Raw genomic sequence first — 19,759 nt, 5'->3', positions numbered from 1 at the left:
AGCTCATTCTTACTTGTTGGAAATTTATATTTAGAACCTCATTCTTTGCATAACATGTGATATTTATGGAAGGAAAATACTAATGAATACTGATGGGGGATGACAGTGACAAGCAATCTTTCTCAATATTGTTTTTATTTCAGCTTAAGAATTGCTCTGTTGTGAGCAATGGCACCTGTCCAAGTTTTGAAATTTATGAGCAACCCCTATAATCAGCTCTAGAGATGCACAAGAATCAGAATTGCCTATTTCTTCAGGTTCATGAATGTATATATTTTGGCTGCCTACATGAACAACAAAGATCTTTAAACGTTCCAACTATTGCCAGTAGCAAAATGAGGCCACCAGGGTCAGCTAGAATCACTGTTGGCCTATTATTTATTGTTGGCTCATTCTGACCACACTGTTGTTGGGAAGATAGATGTGCCTAGGGGACGATTCAGCTTTAGTCCTTATTTAGGGGCTTCCTATTCATGACCAAAGATATTGATGCTTTTCATTCCCTTCTGGCTTAATCCTGGGATTCAGTCATTAAGTCTAGGAACTGTATTTCAAATCAAAGCTCCTTTCAGGGCCTTTGTTATATTTTCAGTTAAAGCTATATTTATAACTTAAACGTTGAGTATAGGCAATTATTCTTTATTGGAGAAAACATAAATGGCTTGTCATTAGAAGATACTCACCGAATAAAGAGAGAAAAGTTTTAATGAGGACTTGCCTCATTGAGTTGTCCATTGGAAATAAGTCATTTGTGTGTGTGCATGTGTATGTGTGTGCGTACACTTTATCGGAGAGCTAACAGTCATAGGCATCTTTGTGCAAATAAGAATACATTCTCTTAGGTGGGGGAGGGGAAGGGCTATAGCCCCATGGCCTTATATCTTGTCTGGCTGAGTGGAGACTACATTTCAGTTCCCACTTCTCTCCTTGTCCTCCCCTGCTTTCCTGCAAGTACAACCCAAATAACCATACTGGAGTCTCTGGGAAGTATATTTCATTATATTTCAAACCCCATGTTTCTCCATTCTTGGGATATAGATAAAGACATAAACTATTTTAGCCATAAGAAATTATTGCCCTATGGTTGGATTTGAAGAATTTCAGCAAGTCCTTATAATCCTAGAATTCTTACATAAGGAAGGGAAGAAGGTTATTTTACTTGTTTATGCAATTTCAGAGGCAATCATTTGCGATTTAAAGCTGAGGAAAATATCTCAATAAATGGGAGACCACAGAGAAGACTTTCTGAATGAAAACATATTTTCAAAAGAATTAAATAAGGTCAGAAATGAAGTGGCAGAATTTGAAACTAATCTTCAGAAATTTGTAATTTATGAGCATCTTTAAAGGAATGTGGGGTAAAAAGGAAAGGGGGAGAAAAATAGTTCTGACTCATTTGTCAGAGCAAAAAGATTTATGTCAAGTACTTAAGGTCTAAGACTGTATGACAAACAGTCAGTTGCCCTCTGATAAATCACTGGATTCAGAAGTCAATGAAAAATGTCATCAAGTAGCACAAGTTTGGAGAATACAAAGTTATCTGCCTTATAAATTTGATTAAATTTATAGATTAATAATCTCTTTTCACACAGATCAAAAAGAATATGTATACATGGATCCTAATAAGCAATGAGAATCAATTTATTTCATCTCCTAAAGCAGAGCTAGAGAAAATCTACAGGTCATGGGGTGAATGTAACTTTTGGTTTGATTGTACTAGACCTTTAGAAAATGTTCCAAAATTAATTACATGTTTACTTCTCCTACAGTTAAGGCCCAAAGGCCAATTGTGTGTGAAATGTGAGAGATCCAAACATGAAAACAAAGGGAGTCATAGGATTATAGATTATTTTAGCCAACAGATCCATATAAATCACTTATTCAAACTCCTCTCTTTATAGTGAGGAATCTAAAATCCAGACAGATACAGTAACTTGAGAGGAACAGACCACAAGTTTATTTGGTTGCAGAGCAAAGATTCATGGCTTGTTCTCTTTCCATGACACCCTTGGAATAAGGAAGCACCCCCATTAGTCTTTGATTAGTAAGCAGCATATTAGTAAGAAGCAAAGCAAAAATGGAGAATTATCAGATGCTCAGTAGACTGGAGAAGGTAAATTCTGAGCAGATGTTTTGACAGAAGGGGAAAGAAGAGCAGAGGACTGAGAGCCCTGTGGGGGTAGGATCCCAGGAGTTGTATGCCCATCTGTGGAACAAGGCAGGTGTTCACATAAAACAATCTGATAGCAGGAAACATAAAATATAGACTAACTGATCAGAAAGCTCCTTTGATAATCATTGGGAATAGAAGGTAGGGCCAGGACTAGGATGAGTCAATGGGACACTTACATTGAGCATAAAATTTAAGGAGATGCCAACAAACTCCATAACCAAGAAGATATTTTGTTGCAACACATAAAAAGGGAAAAAAAAATAATTCTTTTTTTAAATCAGTTTTAATGCAAAAAAAAAAATCCATGAAGAATAAAATATAAAAATATTTTAAAAAGACAGGATCATTACTAGTGATTTTCCTCTTCATTTTGGGTTCCAATACCAGTCACCACCTTCTGATCTGACATACACTTTGCCCCCCCAACACCATTTTGTTCTTCTTTCTCCAGACCCCCTGAGCCTTTTCCATTTCCTTGCCCTCTTCTACTCTGTCCCCTACCTTAACTGTCTCCTTGCTCCTTATTCCTTAATTCCCTCTTCTTTTTAATTTTCCAGAGTTTATTTTTCATATTTTTTCTCTCTCTGGCTCCTCTGCCTTTTCCTTTTGCAGTTATCTTCTATCTGTGTCCCTCTCTCTCTCTCTTCCTTAAGCATAATAGAAAGCAGCTTTGGTAGATTTTGTTACATGTGTTAACATACTCATATTTAATTGTCCATATATATATTCTCCCAAGGAAAATATAATATATTGCCCTAAGGATCCACAGCTCTCAATGAATCATTTTTGGAATTCATTCTCGACAATTTGCTGAACCTTTCTTTGCCTCCGTGTCCTCGTCTAAGCAGCAGGGTTATGTCTACCTCACAGAGTAACTGTGAAGAGTCAGTGAGATTGTGGATACCAAACACAGTAACAGTGACTGCTGTACTATATATATGATTGATAGTGCCATCCTCATTACTACTGTGATTAGCCAGAGTTGTTAAGGTGTCCGTGTTTCTCTACAAGATATATCCATATAGAGTAGTTTAAACTTCAGAGATTCTGATTTTGCTTATTTATCATAGAATCAACTTTACATATCTTTATAAATGCTCTATTACTTTTCAAAGCAGTATTGTGTGATTTAAATGTTTCTGAGATTATGTAGTGGAATTTGCGGAAATTAATACAGATAGTAAAGACTAAATTTGGAACACAGTAGCTTCATTTTGCATTATTCACAAAGGAAAATTCTTGCAATTAACTTCATCATCACCAACTTCTTTTCTACATAAAATTGCTTTTATTTAAAACAAAGCAAACAAGACCTTCTAAAAAAGAAAAACAAATCTCTAAATATAATTACTCTGTTCTGAGGCAAACATACTGAAGTTAGTAATAGTGATTAAATTTCCACATCAAAAATCTGGAAAGTTCCTCTGATGGTTAGAACATATTACCTGACAGTGATGCAAAAGTCTAAAATTAAAATCATTATGGAAATTAAGGACACAGTTAGCCAGAGAAATGGACAACCCTTTCTTTTTCTTTCTTTTCTTTCTCTCTCTCTCTCTCTCTCTCTCTCTCTCTCTCTCTCTCTCTCTTTTTTTTTTTCCCCTTTCTTTTTAAAGATTCTATTTGAGTGCCTGGGTGGCCCAATGGATTAAGCCTCTGCTTTTGGCTCAGGTCATGATCTCAGGGTCCTGGGATCAAGCCCTGCATCTGGCTCTCTGCTCAGCAGGGATCCTGCTTCCCCCTCTCTCTGCCTGCCTCTCTGCCCACTTGTGATCTCTTTCTCTGTGTCAAATAAATAAATAAAACCTTAAAAGAAAAAAAGATTTTATTTATTTACTTGACACAGAGAGAGAGAGAGCACCGAGGAAGGGAGAGACAGTGTGACAAGCAGACTCCCCACTAAACGCTGAGCCAGATGTGGGAGCCAACACAACGCCTATCCTAGGATGCCGAGATCATGACCTGAACCAAAGGCAGGCACTTAACTGTCTGAGCCACCCAGATGCCCCAATAACTACCCTTTCAAACAGGATGGCAGCGCTAAAGCTTCTATATAGTATATCAGACCTTCGGGGGACTCTGCAACAACAACCCTTCATACACAAAAAGGCCTCAGATAGGTTTTCTGAGTGCTTTTTTTTTTTTTTTAAAGATTTTATTTATTTATTTAACAGAAAGAGATCACAAGTAGGCAGAGAGGCAGGCAGAGAGAGAGGAGGAAGCAGGCTCCCCACGGAGCAGAGAGCCTGATGCGGGGCTCGATCCCAGGACCCTGAGATCATGACCTGAGCCGAAGGCAGCGGCTTAATCCACTGAGCCACCCAGGCGCCCCTCTGAGTGCTTTTTAAAGGAGATTTCCTAGGGGCTCCTGAGTGGCTCTGTGGGTTAAGCCTCTGCCTTCAGCTCAAGTTATGATCTCAGGGTCCTGGGATCAAGCCCCACATTGGGCTCTCCGCTCAGCAGGGAGCCTGCTTCCCCCCTGCCTATTTGTGAGATCTCAATCTCTCTCAAAGGTTTCCTAGGGCACCTGGGTGGCTCGGTCAGTTAAGCGTCTGCCTTCAGTTCAGGTTATGGTACCAGGGTCCTGGGATACAGGACCTCCTCTGGATCTCTGCTAGGCGGAGATCCTCTGGATCTCTGCTTCTCCCTCTCCCTCCGCTTGCAGCTCCCCCTGCTTGTGCTCTCTCTGTCAAATAAATAAATAAAATCTTAAAAAAAAATAAAATAAAAAAGATTTCCTTTAAAAACTACTAATCAAACAAGCTTTTAAAATGTATGTCTACATTACTGCTTTTTCTTGGTCTCAATCAGGTAAAAAAGTTGAATTTTAGTTATAAAACTAATTTTTAAAAGCTAATAAAATAATGAGAGATCCACACAAAGATTTCTGGGTGAGGATGTTCATTGCAGCATTTTTATAAGAGAAATATTGGAAACTACCTAATAAAGAGAGGTTAAGTAAGAATATTTCTATAAGAGGCAATAAAATGCAACAACTAAAAAAATTACATTCTGAAGCTGATATGAGAAAATGATCACAACGTAGTGAGAGTGGAAGAATAAACAAACACACATACATAGACACACGCATGCACACACAACATAAACACACATACATAGACACACGCATGATGCACACACAACATAAGTCTCAATTAAAACTGGCTGAAACAGGCCAGAAGAATATATACTGGTATACTCTCAGTTTCATATCTGTATAAAAATATCTGTATTAGTTCATTCTTCTAGTAACATTTTCATTAGAAAACAATTAAAATGAATATTTTTTAAAATTCTCCATTTTATTATAAGTTCACACTTTTGAATATTTTCCATGTATTTAAATTCTGGGACCCTAAACTTCTAATTGGCAAAATAAATTTAGGCAGATCTTATCCAGTGTAAATAATCATATGTAAGAATCTCACCAACTGAAGTTTCCTGAAGTTTTAAAGTTTGTCTTAACTGCTGTTGTGCTTTTCCTTTTGCTCCCAGTCGTACCATCCCAAGACCCAACGTTGTTCCAAGGGGGGAAAATATAATGTTGTTCTCGTGAGATAAAGAAATAGCTTGATAAAGGTCCACTGCAAATTGGATATTTCCTTCAGTCAACGGTCTTGAGGCTTGACTTCCAGAAAAAATCAATAGGAGACTCCACAATAATATCTTATGCATTTTGTCCTCTGTGCATTAATTAAAAAATCATTAGTTTTCAAAATAATCAGAATTTACTATAGTAAGTTCCAAGAGAAAACTTTTTACCTATTAGAACAGACTATTGTAAGATGATTCTCATGCTGGTTTTCAGCTGAAGGATCATCTTTTAGGAGAAATAAGGCCTGTGCTAATGGCATTTTTATATTCCTTCAAGAACTAGACCAAAATACACAGCAGTCATCTAAAACAAAGAAGTTATAATTCTGGAACACTATCAATAAGCAATACTATCTCTAAATAGCTGTATGATACTTTTTCCTATTTTTCCCATGATTTTAAACGGGATCATCTCTAACTCTTTATCAAGGGAATTCTCTGTCCATTCTACTCTAAAACTGTTTGTAGATCAAAAGAGAAACGAATAAAAAATGAAGACACTCTAGTGTGGTTTTAAACCTATAATACTAGAAAGTTAACGCATTTTAAATCAGTTTGCGTAATCTGGCAAAGTCTTTGCAGTAGGAATTTTCACACTTTACACAATCTCACTTCTGGAGGGCAAAATACCCCAAAATCCACAGTGCACTTTTTTCAAAGTGAGGAAAAACAAACTTGGAAAAACCGTAAAGAAACACAATTACAATCAAATACAACTGGTACAACAATAACAAAAGAAGAAAGCAATTTTTTTAAAAAAATCAAAGAATAATTTGAAACAACACATACAAAAAAGTGTAATTGAAAACTTTGTACAATTTACAATACTAATGACACCTCATTAAAGTGTTCTCTACTAAAAATGCAGGAAATTCAGCCATCTGACTACATCTTGAGAATGAGTTTCATGATATTACCACAAACTTCATGAAATACTGACTCTGAAATCCTTATAAATTTTAGTGACACTACTTTTACCTTACAATAAACACATCTTAGTATCCCTTAGTAACTCCTAGTTTAATAGGTTACTAGGAAATAATGTTCATTGGGGATAAAGATGAAAGCCTCCAGAACAATGTATTGTTAGCCTTAAAAAATGAAGAACTAGGGGTACCTGGGTGGCTCAGTGGGTTAAAGCCTCTGCCTTCAGCTCAGGTCATGATCTCAGGGTCCTGGGATCGAGCCCCGCATAGGGCTCTCTGCTCAGCGGGGAGCCTGCTTCCACCTCTCTCTCTCTGCCTGCCTCTCTGCCTACTTGTGATCTCTCTCTGTCAAATAAATAAAATGTTTTAAAAAAATGAAGAACTCTATTTCTAAAGTGTTTTATAGACCATTAGGAGGGTCATCATGACCCATAAATAGGTCATGTTAAGAGTCACTATTACATATAAAGATTGCTAATAGTCAAATATTCTCTAAAACTAAGATATAGAATCATTAGCCCGCCAATATTTGTAGTTAAACTGATTGCTTAGATACATAACCTGAAAAGGAAAAAGACCTCAAAATGCAATTAAAAAAAGTACTTGTTGGGGCACCTGGGTGGCTCAGTGAGTTAAAGCCTCTGCCTTCTGCTTAGGTCATGATCCCAGGGTCCTGGGATCGAGCCCCACATTGGGCTCTCTGCTCAGTGGGGAGCTTGCTTCCCCCTCCCTCTCTGCCAGCCTCTCTGCCTACTTGTGATCTCTGTCTGCCAAATAAATAAATAAAATCTTTAAAAAAAAATAGATGTATATTTTCAAACAAATGTTTTATTTGAGGATTAAATTAGTACATAAGGTTGTGAACTGTTGTGCAATAATAGGAAAAGCCAGTAAGAGAAGCTTTATGTCCAAAATATATTTCTGTGTATCATTTTCTAATATATTCAATATCTCAGAAGATTTCTGATTAGAAATATCAATTTGTAGAAATATAAGTAGTCAAAATGTTATTAGTACTTTTAAGTCACCAAGTGGCAATCCATTAGGCACATCTTAATGTATTTGGTTTGTGTCAGAATAATAATAAATAATATTACAAAAGATATAATTTTCCCCTTATAGTAGAATCTGAGAGGTATCCTCTTAAATAACTAAAATTAACATTATTTGAGCATTCAATTCTCCCAGAAAATTTCTACACAAAGTTCACAGCAAAACAATGTCTTAAAAATTCACTTACCTCATTGGGTTTTGAATCCTATTTCATTAGAAAGCATGAAGTACTGGTGAACCAAACAACATGATGAATAGTCCTATAAGAATTTGGCCTTCAAATTTACAATGACATTATTTAAAGAGAATAAAAGTAATGTGTTAATTTGATAAATATTTTCTGTATCAAAGTGAATTGAAATATCATTTCCTTACTCTGTTAAACACTCATGATCAGGATTATTGCATATGTACTTCATTCAAAAGCTATTTCATTTTAAGGTACTTACCCCAAGTTGGCTTCTGATTATTCACTGTAATGTTATAACTGAAATGTGACTGCTGGGAAACACTAGTACATAAAATACCTGATCAGTCAAGGCCAACTTTATTTATCTTGAACACCGTATGATTAATTCCTTTAAACCCAAAGCAGGTGTTCACTACCTTTGTATAAAAGGACAAATATGCTCAGGTTAATGATCAATGATGCAAGAATTGAGAGAGAAAACCATAATAGTTTTATAATATTTCACCCATTATTCCACTTCTTCTACAGTAAATTGAAACAGAAATTTGGAAGGATGTACTAGGGCTTGTAAATTTGCTAATAATTAGTTCTTTTTGTTTCTCACAGGACTTGCACATCAGATTACCAAAGTATGCCATCATAAATATTTCAGAATGCCTATGAGAAAAAGGATAAAGCTAAATCAAGTCCAGAATGCAGAGACAAATTGCTGCTACACTTCCAGAGTTCTCAACAATTCATCAAATTATACAATTGTCACAGGAATTTCCTGTGGTTACATTTTAATTCTTAGGAAAAAGAGTAGATACTGAGAAACACACTCTCTATGTTGAACAAAAAGACCAGATTAAGATTATTGATTTACCAAATTATACGAAGGCAATACTATGAAACATAGGTAATTTGGTAGTAAACATCAATTTTACTTTTATATGCTTTTAAACTTTCACATGGTTTTCTCTACCAACAGTTCATTAATAAAAAATGGATGCATAATTGAATGGATTTTGATCTCATTCTTCTAGTTTAAATCAATCACCTCAATGACAATCAGATACTTAACACATTGTATTATTCATCAACTGCCTCTAAGAAGAAAAATGTCAAATTTGTTCCAGTTACTATCAAATATTCCCTATTGATAATTAAATGTAGTTGTTTCTGATAAATTTATGAAAAAGAAATGAAATGAATGTAGATACCTTCAAACGGAATTCATCAGAAAAACTTTTTCAAGAACCTTGTTAACCTCTTTCAGTGTCCTAATGGGGCTAAAGCTCACTGCCCAGCCCTGATGGTCGCTATAGGCCATAACCTCTTAATTCACTAAAATTCTTAATTGCCTATCTAAGTGTCTCTTAATGTTTTCTAAATCTTGGGTTATAATAATATTACTTGCTCTAACATATGTAAATTCATTTCCAGCTTTTAACTTAACACTATCAGCGATCATTTTCCAAAAAGAGTTATGTAGCACAAGAGCACAATCTTTCTTCTTATTCTACTGTGCAATTCATAAATAATAAGTCTGAATGCTCAAGATTATCATTCAATCAATGCTTTTCTCCCCCTGTAGTGACACCAGCAAACATCCATCACAAGTACCCTTGGCTACCAAATTATTATTTCTCCATATTACTCAGATCATAATGTGATTTAACCTGGAACAAGCCATTACTTTTCCTTCTAATTACAGAAGCAGACACTCTGTCTTAGTAAGATCATTTAATGAAGTTGTTCTGTAAGGACCTTATGTTAGAGCAGTTCAAGCAGAATATACATTTTCCAGTCTCTTGGGGAGTAAAAAAGAATGGCTATGAATTTCTCCTCCCTGGTTTAAGCTCTTTTAATAGACAATAAAGATACCACAATTGTCCATAAAATATTCCTGCAGACCTTTTAAATATTTTCACAAATTTGTTCCTTCTACAACTTTATTTTATCCTTAAAGAATTGGCAAAAAAAAAAAATTCATTACTGAGAGCCAAAGTGTCTTGATATAAATTTGGACCTATCACTTCCCCACTATAAAAAATAAACCTTTTCTATGTATAAAAATAATAGCAAGAAGTTACAAGTTCAATATCATCATCTTTCTTAGCATTTTGTAGTTTTTTTAAGTAAAAATGTATTTAATTCCAAACTTTAAAAACATACAAGCAAATGTTCTCATTAATAAAGGACTTAAAATCTAATTCTTCTATTGGAGCATGGATTAACTTCAGGCATTTTTTTTCCTCTGTCATTTTGCTCCATATGCTTTGTGTGGTAAAAGGAAAATATTCTGAAAAGAGAACAGGTTAAGTTATGTTTAGTGTAAATCTACATACCACAAACAAAGTAGCCTACTGAAAATTCTGGCACCGTCTATTTTAATGTGACAAGTCCCTCTTACTGTAGAAAAATGGATCTTAAATAATTGAACCTAAGTGTTAATTTCAAAAATAACTTATAAAGTCTTCAACTCTAGGAACATTTGATAGGCGAGACCCTGTTACTTGCCTTGCGCAATTAGATGCTATAAGAGAATAAGACGTAATAACCAAATGTCTTTTTATTTTTTCCTTTTGTGTGCATTTTCATTCCAAATATTAGAAAGAGTAACATTAAAAGAGACTTTCATACCTCTAAAAGCTCTATTCTCATTAAATATACTTGTGAGACAGCTCCTCTTAATTCCTTTCCCGGAAGAGGCCCTGAAGTTAATTAAAGATGGGATTAGGGTTATACATAGCACAGTGCCTTGCACACGTGGTAGGCTATAGAGAGGACCCTTTCTATATGAATAAGACAATTTCAGACTCATCATTTCAAAGTCATTTCCAAGGGTAAAAAAAGTAAAATACGTCTAGCAAAAGAATTTCCAATTTATACCAGAAACACTAGTCAGATCATTCAACTTTGCCTAATAAACCACTGCATTTTATGTGCCTTCACTCCAGAAAGCTGATGGCAGAATAAGTGTATCCTATTGATATGTGTATACCTGGTGTCTATAACAGTCCCTTACATGTGTCTTAAATCATTGGTTGGGCAGGTGGACGGATGAGTGGATGAATAGATAAAGAGATGGAGGGTTGGGTATATGGATGGGGAGCAGAGCCTACACAAAGTATTTGGTACCCATATTATATCTCTTTAACATCTCAATATTCCTTTAAATTTCTGGAAATGTGGCTCAGATTTCACTCCACTGTACTGTCATCCATCTATAAATCAAAAGTCATATGTTCAAATTTTGAAATGATGGATTATCTAATCAAACCTCCCAACCAGTGCAAGAATTCTCCACAAAATCCTTGTGAGAGAGTTATTCAACTGCCAGAGCATACCAAGAAATCCTTTGTTCCAAGGCATCCTTTCTCATTTTTAAAAAATAACTTACTTTGAAATACTTTTAAATTTACAGAAATTTGCTGGTATAATATAACGAACTAGCATCTCCTTCTCTCTGTGTTTCCCCAGTTGTTACCATTCCGCCCCATATGTGTGCTCAGTCTAATATCTAAATTTTCTCTCCCTCTTCCTCTCATAGAGATGTAAAAAATATAAAAACTCTCATACATTATGTATCTAATACATATATATGGTATATGTGTGTGTATACACACACATTATAATTAGTATTTTCTGAATCATTTGAGAGCAAGCTGCAAACATAATTTATTAATCACTCTTAAACATTTCTTCCTTCCTCCCCTCCCCTTTTTCTTTTTTTATCTCTTTTTTTCCTTTCTTTTTCTTCCACCCACCATCCCTCCCTCCTTTCCTTCCACCCCTCCCATTCTCTGTCTCTGTCTCTCTATTTGCAACCATGAATTCACATGGGTATCTCCAACCTAATCTAACATCTCCGGGTTCTTTCTACTTTTCCTCCTTTAATATGTTATAAATACTATCTATAAAAATGAGATACTTGCCTCTCATCCTCAATATATTCACTGATTTATTCATTTACTTACTAAGTATTGATTTGCTCAATGTAACCAACCTCCCTACTGTGCTGGCCATCTCCTCCACTTACCCTCTCTGCCTTTCTACCACCTAAATTCCCCTCCCACTGCCCAGTCCCAGGCTCATGGATCCAGTGAGATTCTCTGCTGGGTCTTTTCTCCTTTCCTCCTCCTTCCTTTCATAGCCAAGCAGCAGGCCTACCACCAACTTCTCTGCACCAAGATGGGAAGGAGAGGGAGGATGAGAAAGCTCTTCCTGTTTTAGTCAGTATTAGGAAGCAGTTCTAGACTCTGCCTTCTTAAAATTGTGTTCATTGTTTCAACTTCTACTCTTTTTCTTCATGGCAGCTTTGAAATATTTGAGAATAGGTTATGTCTCCCATGAATTCTCTTTCTTATGCCAGACTTCCCCATTTCTTTACCTGTTCCTCTGCAACATGGTCTCCAGAGCCTTTATCACTCTGATAACATTCTCCAACATTTGTTGATTGATGCAAATATATATTTCTTTTATACCTTTTCTGTATGAGATTGCCATTCAAGGGGAGAGAAAAGCAGTATACGTAGAAGTCACAGTGCCTGACCAGGACGCACCTAACTGTAGCTGGAATAGGCAGCATCTTCTGAAACCTTTCTTCTGTCACCCTCTCCACAAACTGAAACATTTGTTTCACTGATGCTAGAAATCCTATTGCTGGAGTTCATTCCATTGACTTTATAGCAATAAAAAGAAGTGAAGGAAAAGTTGAAGCGCAGAACCATGGTCTTTGGAGTAAAACAGACCTGGACTCCAATCTCAACTCTGCCATAGACATTTGGGCATTCTTCTGATGGATCCAAATCTCAGATTTTTTTTTAATTTTTTTTTTAATATTTTATTTATTTGACACAGAGAAATCACAACCAGGCAGAGAGGCAGGCAGAGAGAGAGGAGGAAGCAGGCTCCTTGCCAAGCAGAGAGCCGGATGCGGGGCTCGATCCCAGGACCCTGAGATCATGACCTGAGCGAAAGGCAGAGGCTTTAACCCACTGAGCCACCCAGGCGCCCCCAAATCTCAGATTTTAACCCTAAAATGATTCTTGGGAGGCTTAAGCAGAAAGAAGTTTTACAGTTACTGAACAGAGTATGTTCCTATATATTGTTATTTCTTTAATTGCGTGCTATACCAAAATTCCTCTTAAAATAACACATTTTGGGGGCACCTGGGTGGCTCAGTGGGTTAAGCCTCTGCCTTCGGCTCAGGTCATGATCTCAGGGTTCTGGGATTGAGCCCTGCATCAGGCTCTCTGCTCAGTGGGGAGCCTGCTTCTCTCTCTCTCTCTCTTTCTTTCTGCCTGCCTCTCTGCCTACTGGTGATCTCTCTCTGTCAAATAAATAAAATCTTTAAAAAAAAACACACACCACATTTTTCCAAGAACTCTTTAAAATGCAAACGTGTAGTAAATAATTAAAGGTATACAAATGAATTTATTAATTACTCCTACAGAACATTGTATAAAGAAGCATAAGAATACTGGTTACCTTGTAGATGATGATATTTATAAAGAAAAATGGATAGAAAAGTGAGGCATTGTGTTTCAGAGCCAAACATTTCCTACTTGAGCTTCTACATAGAGTGAGTCCTATATATATAGCTTCAGTCTCTTTGATTTTTTTATTTCCAAGGTTATTACCTCTTTGGTTGTGCTATGCCTCTCAAGAATATGTAAAACCAAATACAGGAGTAGAACATATGCAGTAATTTCTCAGTAAGTACACAGAAGAATAGATGTAGGTCTGTGAAAATGAATGGGAACAGTCCTACTGACATTTACAGAATCATTTTAAAAGAAACTAGAGGGGCACCTGGGTGGCTCAGTCGGTTAAGCATCTGCCTTCGGCTCAGGTCATGATCTCAGGGTCCTGAGATCAAGCTCTGCATCAGGCTCCCTGCTCAGCGGGGAGTTTCTTTTGCCCTCTCTCTCTGCCTCTCTGCCATCCCCTGCTCCTACTCTAAGTAAATAAATAAAATCTTCAAAAATATTAAATAAAAGAAACTAGAAAGTGTGTAAATACATAGAATGGCTTCTTGGTTAAGTTTGCTGATAGTCACTGTGTTTGTGTTTTTCATATTTAACTTCAAGGCAGCTTTTATAATAAAAATTGATCAAAAATAGTTGTCTGTTGAAGTAACCAGAAGTGCAACTGGTTAGAATACATTGTTCTGAAAATGTACATTTTTACATAAAACCACTTGAGAACAAATGATGACAGTTGATACTGCCTCCTCTTTAGTCGATCTATCTTTTATTGAGAATACACAGAAAGTGAAAGGTGATGGATAAAAGCAGCACTAAGACATTGTCTGAAAACAAAACTTCCTGAAGTTTAAATATAAAGTAAAAGAATGGCACAGAATTCTTGATTCCTTATATGTGTTCTATATTCATACTTCATGTGACAATGAAATATTTATTTCTCTTTCAATTATAATTGCTTCTTATTTCTTTTCATCTTCACTTCACTACTTGTTTCTTGACATAATTGCTTGGCTCTTCGTTCCCGATCCAGAATTTCTTTGGGGAACAGGTTTTTCTCATCAAATACGGCTTTCAAAGCTACGAAATGATGAAGAAAATGACATGGAAATTATACTTGGTAAGAGACTCAATTAAATGAAATAGTGGGGAGAAAATTCTTGTTTCAATTCATCCAAAAATTTGTTATGTTTCTAAAACCGCGAGTGTATTTGGAGGAATTTTCTCTGAAGCTCCTGCTATTCCTTTTACTTCAATTTAAATTAAAAAGTTAAATTTTCACAGAGTTTGTTCTATTAATGTATTTATATCATGATAGAGATCCACCATTTCACAGTAGAAGACTAAAGAAGCTTGTGTTTTCCACTTTTGCTTTTTAATCTATTTAACAGCTATCAAAGACTCATAAAAAGCCAAGAACAAATTATTCTGTATTGAAATAAGACAATTAAAATAATCAAAACACAGTTTGACTGTCTGCATGACTAAACAAGTGCATCTGCAATCATGTCCTTGTAAGATTCTTGGATCTGCAGGGATCTGTGGCTTCTGAAAAAAAGAGTCAAATTATCCCCATGAGTGGCTATATTATGCATCAGTAAGAAGTAGGAGGAAATTGTGCCACGTATTCAAGAAAATAATTTTGGCCTTTTGCTTAATTTTATCATTTCAACAAATGTTTACTGAATGTATATTATGCACAATGGTCTATGCTCAGGCGTAAATGGGGCACAAATATGACTAAGTCACAGACTTTCTTCCCACTGGTAGAAAGGAGGAACAGTGCCCAAATAACCAAAAGTTCAAGTACAATAAGATACAGTTCTAAGAAAATATGAGCAACAGAAGCTGTGGTGAAATGTATCAAGAGATTCTAAGAAAATGCAGAGATCAGGGGAAAATCTTTAAGATTTAAACACTATTTGATGTAGATATTGAAGTCCAGGTAGGATTTTGAGTTGATAGGAAGGACCATGGACATGAGGAAGAGTTGGCAAGGTGGGAAGGAAATGTCAACTAGAGGGAACAAAGCAAATAAATATGTCGAGAAACAAGAGCCCTTATTTTGATTATTCCCAATAATTCAGTACAATGTGATCGAAGTTCAAAATATAGAGAGAATGAGGTTGGAGCAAGACAAAGGAACAATTTAAATGCTGAGCCCAAGGAATATGACATAAACTACAGAAAAGTAGAACAACCTCACAGTACCATGCCATCTTTGTATATTTGGATTGGGGGAAAAAAAAAAAAAAACCCTCTCCACTTCCCATACCAACATGATTGTATAAGTCAATATCTTTCCACTTTTTCTCTTGGATATTATACGAGAACAACAGGGAAAATGAGAAAAATATAATTTGGCAAATAGACTCCACATGAGTAAAGCCCAAAGATAGAGGTAAATTGCAGTCTGCAAAATGTGGAGAAGGGCAAGAGCTCACGGTGGGCAGAAGTTACGCAAGATAAAGTGATGAGTATGGAAAGTGTAAGAATGCCAGCTGCCATAGCATCTCAGAAAGGTCTAGCAAAAAGACGCGCACTAAAGGTAAAGGGCCCACCCTGTAGTACAAATACTTTATCTTTCATTCATATCAATGAATGTAAACAGAGGTGACTAAGGCTGGAAGCAAAGGCCCTCCACAATACCCCATTATATTCAGTGAAAGAGATGAGGCAGGACTACATAAAGAATCACGCACATGAGCCATTTTTTGCTAAAAACAGTCTGCCCCCACAGGCTGTAAACATTGAAGGCCATTCCAATCCCATGTCACAAGCTCTCACCTCAGAACCTACTATAAATTTCAAGTCTAAAGCCCCCAACTCATTAAGACTAAATAATTAAGAGAGGAAGTAAACGTGTTTTTTAAAAGTGGCATAGCAGAGACAGAGGACTATAAGCAAAATGAGAACCATAACAAAACAAATTTTCAAAAAGAACAGAACTAATCAATACACAGACCACCACCAGAGAAATATTGCCATTGTTACATAGATACATATTGTTACTGAGCACTCTGTCACAAGTTAAATTTTAAAACTTGAAAGAGCACTTACCTCTGTGAAGCAATTTTCAAATTTTCAAAAAGAACAGAACTAATCAATACACAGACCACCACCAGAGAAATATTGCCATTGTTACATAGATACATATTGTTACTGAGCACTCTGTCACAAGTTAAATTTTAAAACTTGAAAGAGCACTTACCTCTGTGAAGCAAGATCACAGAACAGAAGTGAAAGAAGTCAGGAAATGGCACAACAGGAAATGAGGAAAGTGATCTGGCAGAACTCAGGAAAAATCTCTCGAGCAAGAATAGACTATGGGGCAACATAATGGGGAGCAGAATTTACAGATGAGTGAAGCAAAAATAACAAGATGAAAAGTAAGAGAAGATATGAGAGAGGAAAGTGATACTGAAAAAGAAATAGATCCAACAACACAAGCATCACTGAGTCCTTAAGAAAGAACGCCAGAGGGAGGTGGGATTGGGGGAGGGGGAGCGGGCTATGGACATTGGGGAGGGGAAGCGAACCATAAGAGACTATGGACTCTGAAAAACAACCTGAGGGTTTTGAAGGGTCAGGGGTGGGAGGTTGGGGGAACAGGTGGTGGGTAATGGAGAGGGCACGTTTTGCATGGAGCACTGGGTGTTGTGCAAAAAGAATGAATACTGTTACGCTGAAAAAATAAATAAAATGAGAAAAAAAAAAAAAAAGAAAGAAAGAACGCCAGAGCAGAACAAATATTTGAAGGCATCGTGTATGAAGTTTTCCTTACAGCAGAGACAATATGACATACACAGAAAGGACATACTGTGGCACCAGGAAGAAGAGAGTGAGAATAGTCAAACAAAGCAAATCTTAGTAAAATTATTAGACTTCAAAGAGATTCATTTGGCAGTCAGACAAAATGATCAAGTCACTCAAAAGGAGAGAAATGGATGTCTTACATTATCTATCTTCATAGTAATGATCGATACCAGAAGGCAGTAGAGCAACACCAACAAGGAAATCAAGGAAACAATGTGTGAGATACGGATATGATACAGACTGAAACTGTGCCACAAATCTTAAAGTTACAAAGAGTTTCAACATGCGGGGAATTCAGGGACTAGTGTTTCTAAGAGAACTTTTTGAGGAAATTTCTACAAAATAAATTAGTACATGACTGAGGAAAATTTAGAAAAAGTAGTGAGCCCTGAATGTTTTTAAAAGTAGAAGTGGGATTAAAATAAATTCAGTTTAGGATAACAAGACAGAAGGTAGAAGCCACAAGCCTGACAATGTAGAAATGATAAAACTAACAAAAACTAGAAGAGTGAGGGAGAAGCAGCTTCATTCATAATAAATCAGTGACAGCTAAGAGGCAAAGGACTTAAAACAACAAGTAATATGGCCGTAGAAGTAAATGTAACAAAATAAAATCAGCTCAAAGAAAGATCAAATTATTGAATAAAATTAGTTAGTGGAAAAGAAGAGGAATGAAGAAACATGCTCATTTTATCATCAGTCAGCATGGATGTAATAGTTACTGTCCTAGAAAACTGAAGGGCTAGAAGAATTACATAAACCTCTGAGTATAAAGGTACCACTAGAACAAATAAATAACACCCTCCTGAAGTAAAAACAACAAAAAAATTACAGATCCAGTGAAAACTTTAAAAAACATATAAATAATATATGGCATAAAAGAGTGTGAGAAGTACCAAATCAAAATATCTAATATATTAATCAATTTATTTTTTTAATTAATTAATTTATTTATTTGACACACAGAGAGAGAGAGAGAGATCACAAGTAGGCAGAGAAGCAGGCAGAGAGAGGGGGAAGCAGGCTCCCCGCTGAGCAGAGAGCCCGATGCGGGGCTCGATCCCAGGACACTGAGCTCATGACCTGAGCTGAAGGCAGAGGTTTTAACCCACTGAGCAACCCAGGCGTCCCTATATTGATCAATTTAAATGTGCCCGATTTCATGATAAAAAAATGACTTTTTAGTTGGATCAAAAGTAAAACCCAACACACATCTAAAATGAAGTGATTCTAAAAATTTGAAATAGAAGGATTAGAAGAGCATAGCAGGCAAATCCAAACCCAAAGAAAGCAGAGGTCAAAATCTAAAATCATCAATGTATAGAGAAAACATCAGAGAATACACAGAGACTTGGAGAAGTGGGTGCCAGAAGTAGGTGATACTCGGAACTGGACAAGTCCGTATCGAGGAAGAGAGGGAGACTTCTCACTGGATAATTTTTTATGTGCTCGATATTTGATTAGTGTGTATTTTGTTTTCTTGTGATAGGACAAAAATGAATAAACCTAGAACTACCTCTTAAGCAAATCTACAAATGAATATACTTTGCATTTGCCTAATACCAGCAGCACAAGGTCTATGGATTTCCATACATCAGTTGATTCTGTCCCGTATGACTGCAGATTAGCATTTGAGAATCACAAGTCATTCTGAATGCCGTAGAGCTCTCCTGAGGTCCACTGTTCCTTTTGAAAGTATGTTCCTTTTGAAATAAACTCTCGCTGTTTTACTGATATATTTCTCAACTATGTGAGGAATTTGCATCATAATTGACTGGGTTTCAGGACAGTGAACCAATGACTGTTAGGCTCTTGCAGATCTAAAGAGAGGCAGTCTTACCTGAATAATTAATTTTTTTGAGTTAAAAAAATGATAAAAAAAATTCACATACAGGGGCAGATCCTTGTTCCCTGGGCCCAAAGCTTACAATTTGGGGAGGTCTCTAAATACATGTATATAAAACTACAGATACATCATTATTCATAAAAATAGCTATTTATTCAGAATGAGAAAATCAATCTCAGCAAACTATTGGAGTTTTAGAGTTGGGTCCTTTTCCTCTGAGATCTTTTTTCGGAAAGGCGCCTGAAATGCTTACCCAGAAATGCTGCCTGCTTGCGATCTGGCTTCCAATTTTCCCCGGAACACTAAAACTCCCAGCAACTACTAATACTCAAAAGAGATGAGGCCCATTAAGCAACCTCTTGGCTTCACTGGCAAACTCTTTCATGTTGCAAAAATGATGTCATTAACCTAATACCTTCTAAACAGGTAATACTGATCAATTCCTCTTACTATTCAGAGTAACAACATCTGTTGGTTAATGGCATAATGTTGTCACACGATAATGTGAGTGAGTCTGCAATGATTGTGTGAAACATCTAAGAGACCATTAACTGTTTATTGAGCTTGTTTAAGATTATAAAGGAATGTCTTTAACCTTGCTGTGATAACTTGCTTTTTTGAAGTATTAACTGGCAAGGCTAAAGTTCCCAATTATTCAATCAAACATTAATCTAGGTGTTGCTCTGAAGG

At 36.2% G+C, this 19,759-nt stretch overlaps 2 protein-coding genes across 2 annotated transcripts in view; both read right to left on the bottom strand.

Moving 5' to 3' along the window:
- Positions 1–7,658, bottom strand: part of SERPINI2 (serpin family I member 2) — a 36,259-nt gene extending 28,601 nt beyond the window's left edge. The window contains exons 1-2 of the mRNA XM_046001306.1: positions 7,645–7,658; positions 5,602–5,858 (exon numbers count right to left, since the gene is read on the bottom strand). Coding sequence (XP_045857262.1) covers positions 5,602–5,848 — 247 coding nt within the window. The 5' untranslated portion in view covers positions 5,849–5,858; positions 7,645–7,658. The remainder of the gene's footprint in view (positions 1–5,601; positions 5,859–7,644) is intronic.
- Positions 7,659–14,240: 6,582 nt separating this feature from the next.
- WDR49 (WD repeat domain 49) overlaps positions 14,241–19,759 on the bottom strand; it is a 134,147-nt gene continuing 128,628 nt past the window's right edge. The window contains exon 19 of the mRNA XM_046003144.1: positions 14,241–14,487. Coding sequence (XP_045859100.1) covers positions 14,357–14,487 — 131 coding nt within the window. The 3' untranslated portion in view covers positions 14,241–14,356. The remainder of the gene's footprint in view (positions 14,488–19,759) is intronic.

Source organism: Meles meles, chromosome 4 (assembly GCF_922984935.1).
Source record: "Meles meles chromosome 4, mMelMel3.1 paternal haplotype, whole genome shotgun sequence".
NCBI lineage: Eukaryota > Metazoa > Chordata > Mammalia > Carnivora > Mustelidae > Meles > Meles meles.
Note: the sequence above shows the minus strand (reverse complement) of the source record. Positions and strands in the feature narration are given on the sequence as shown.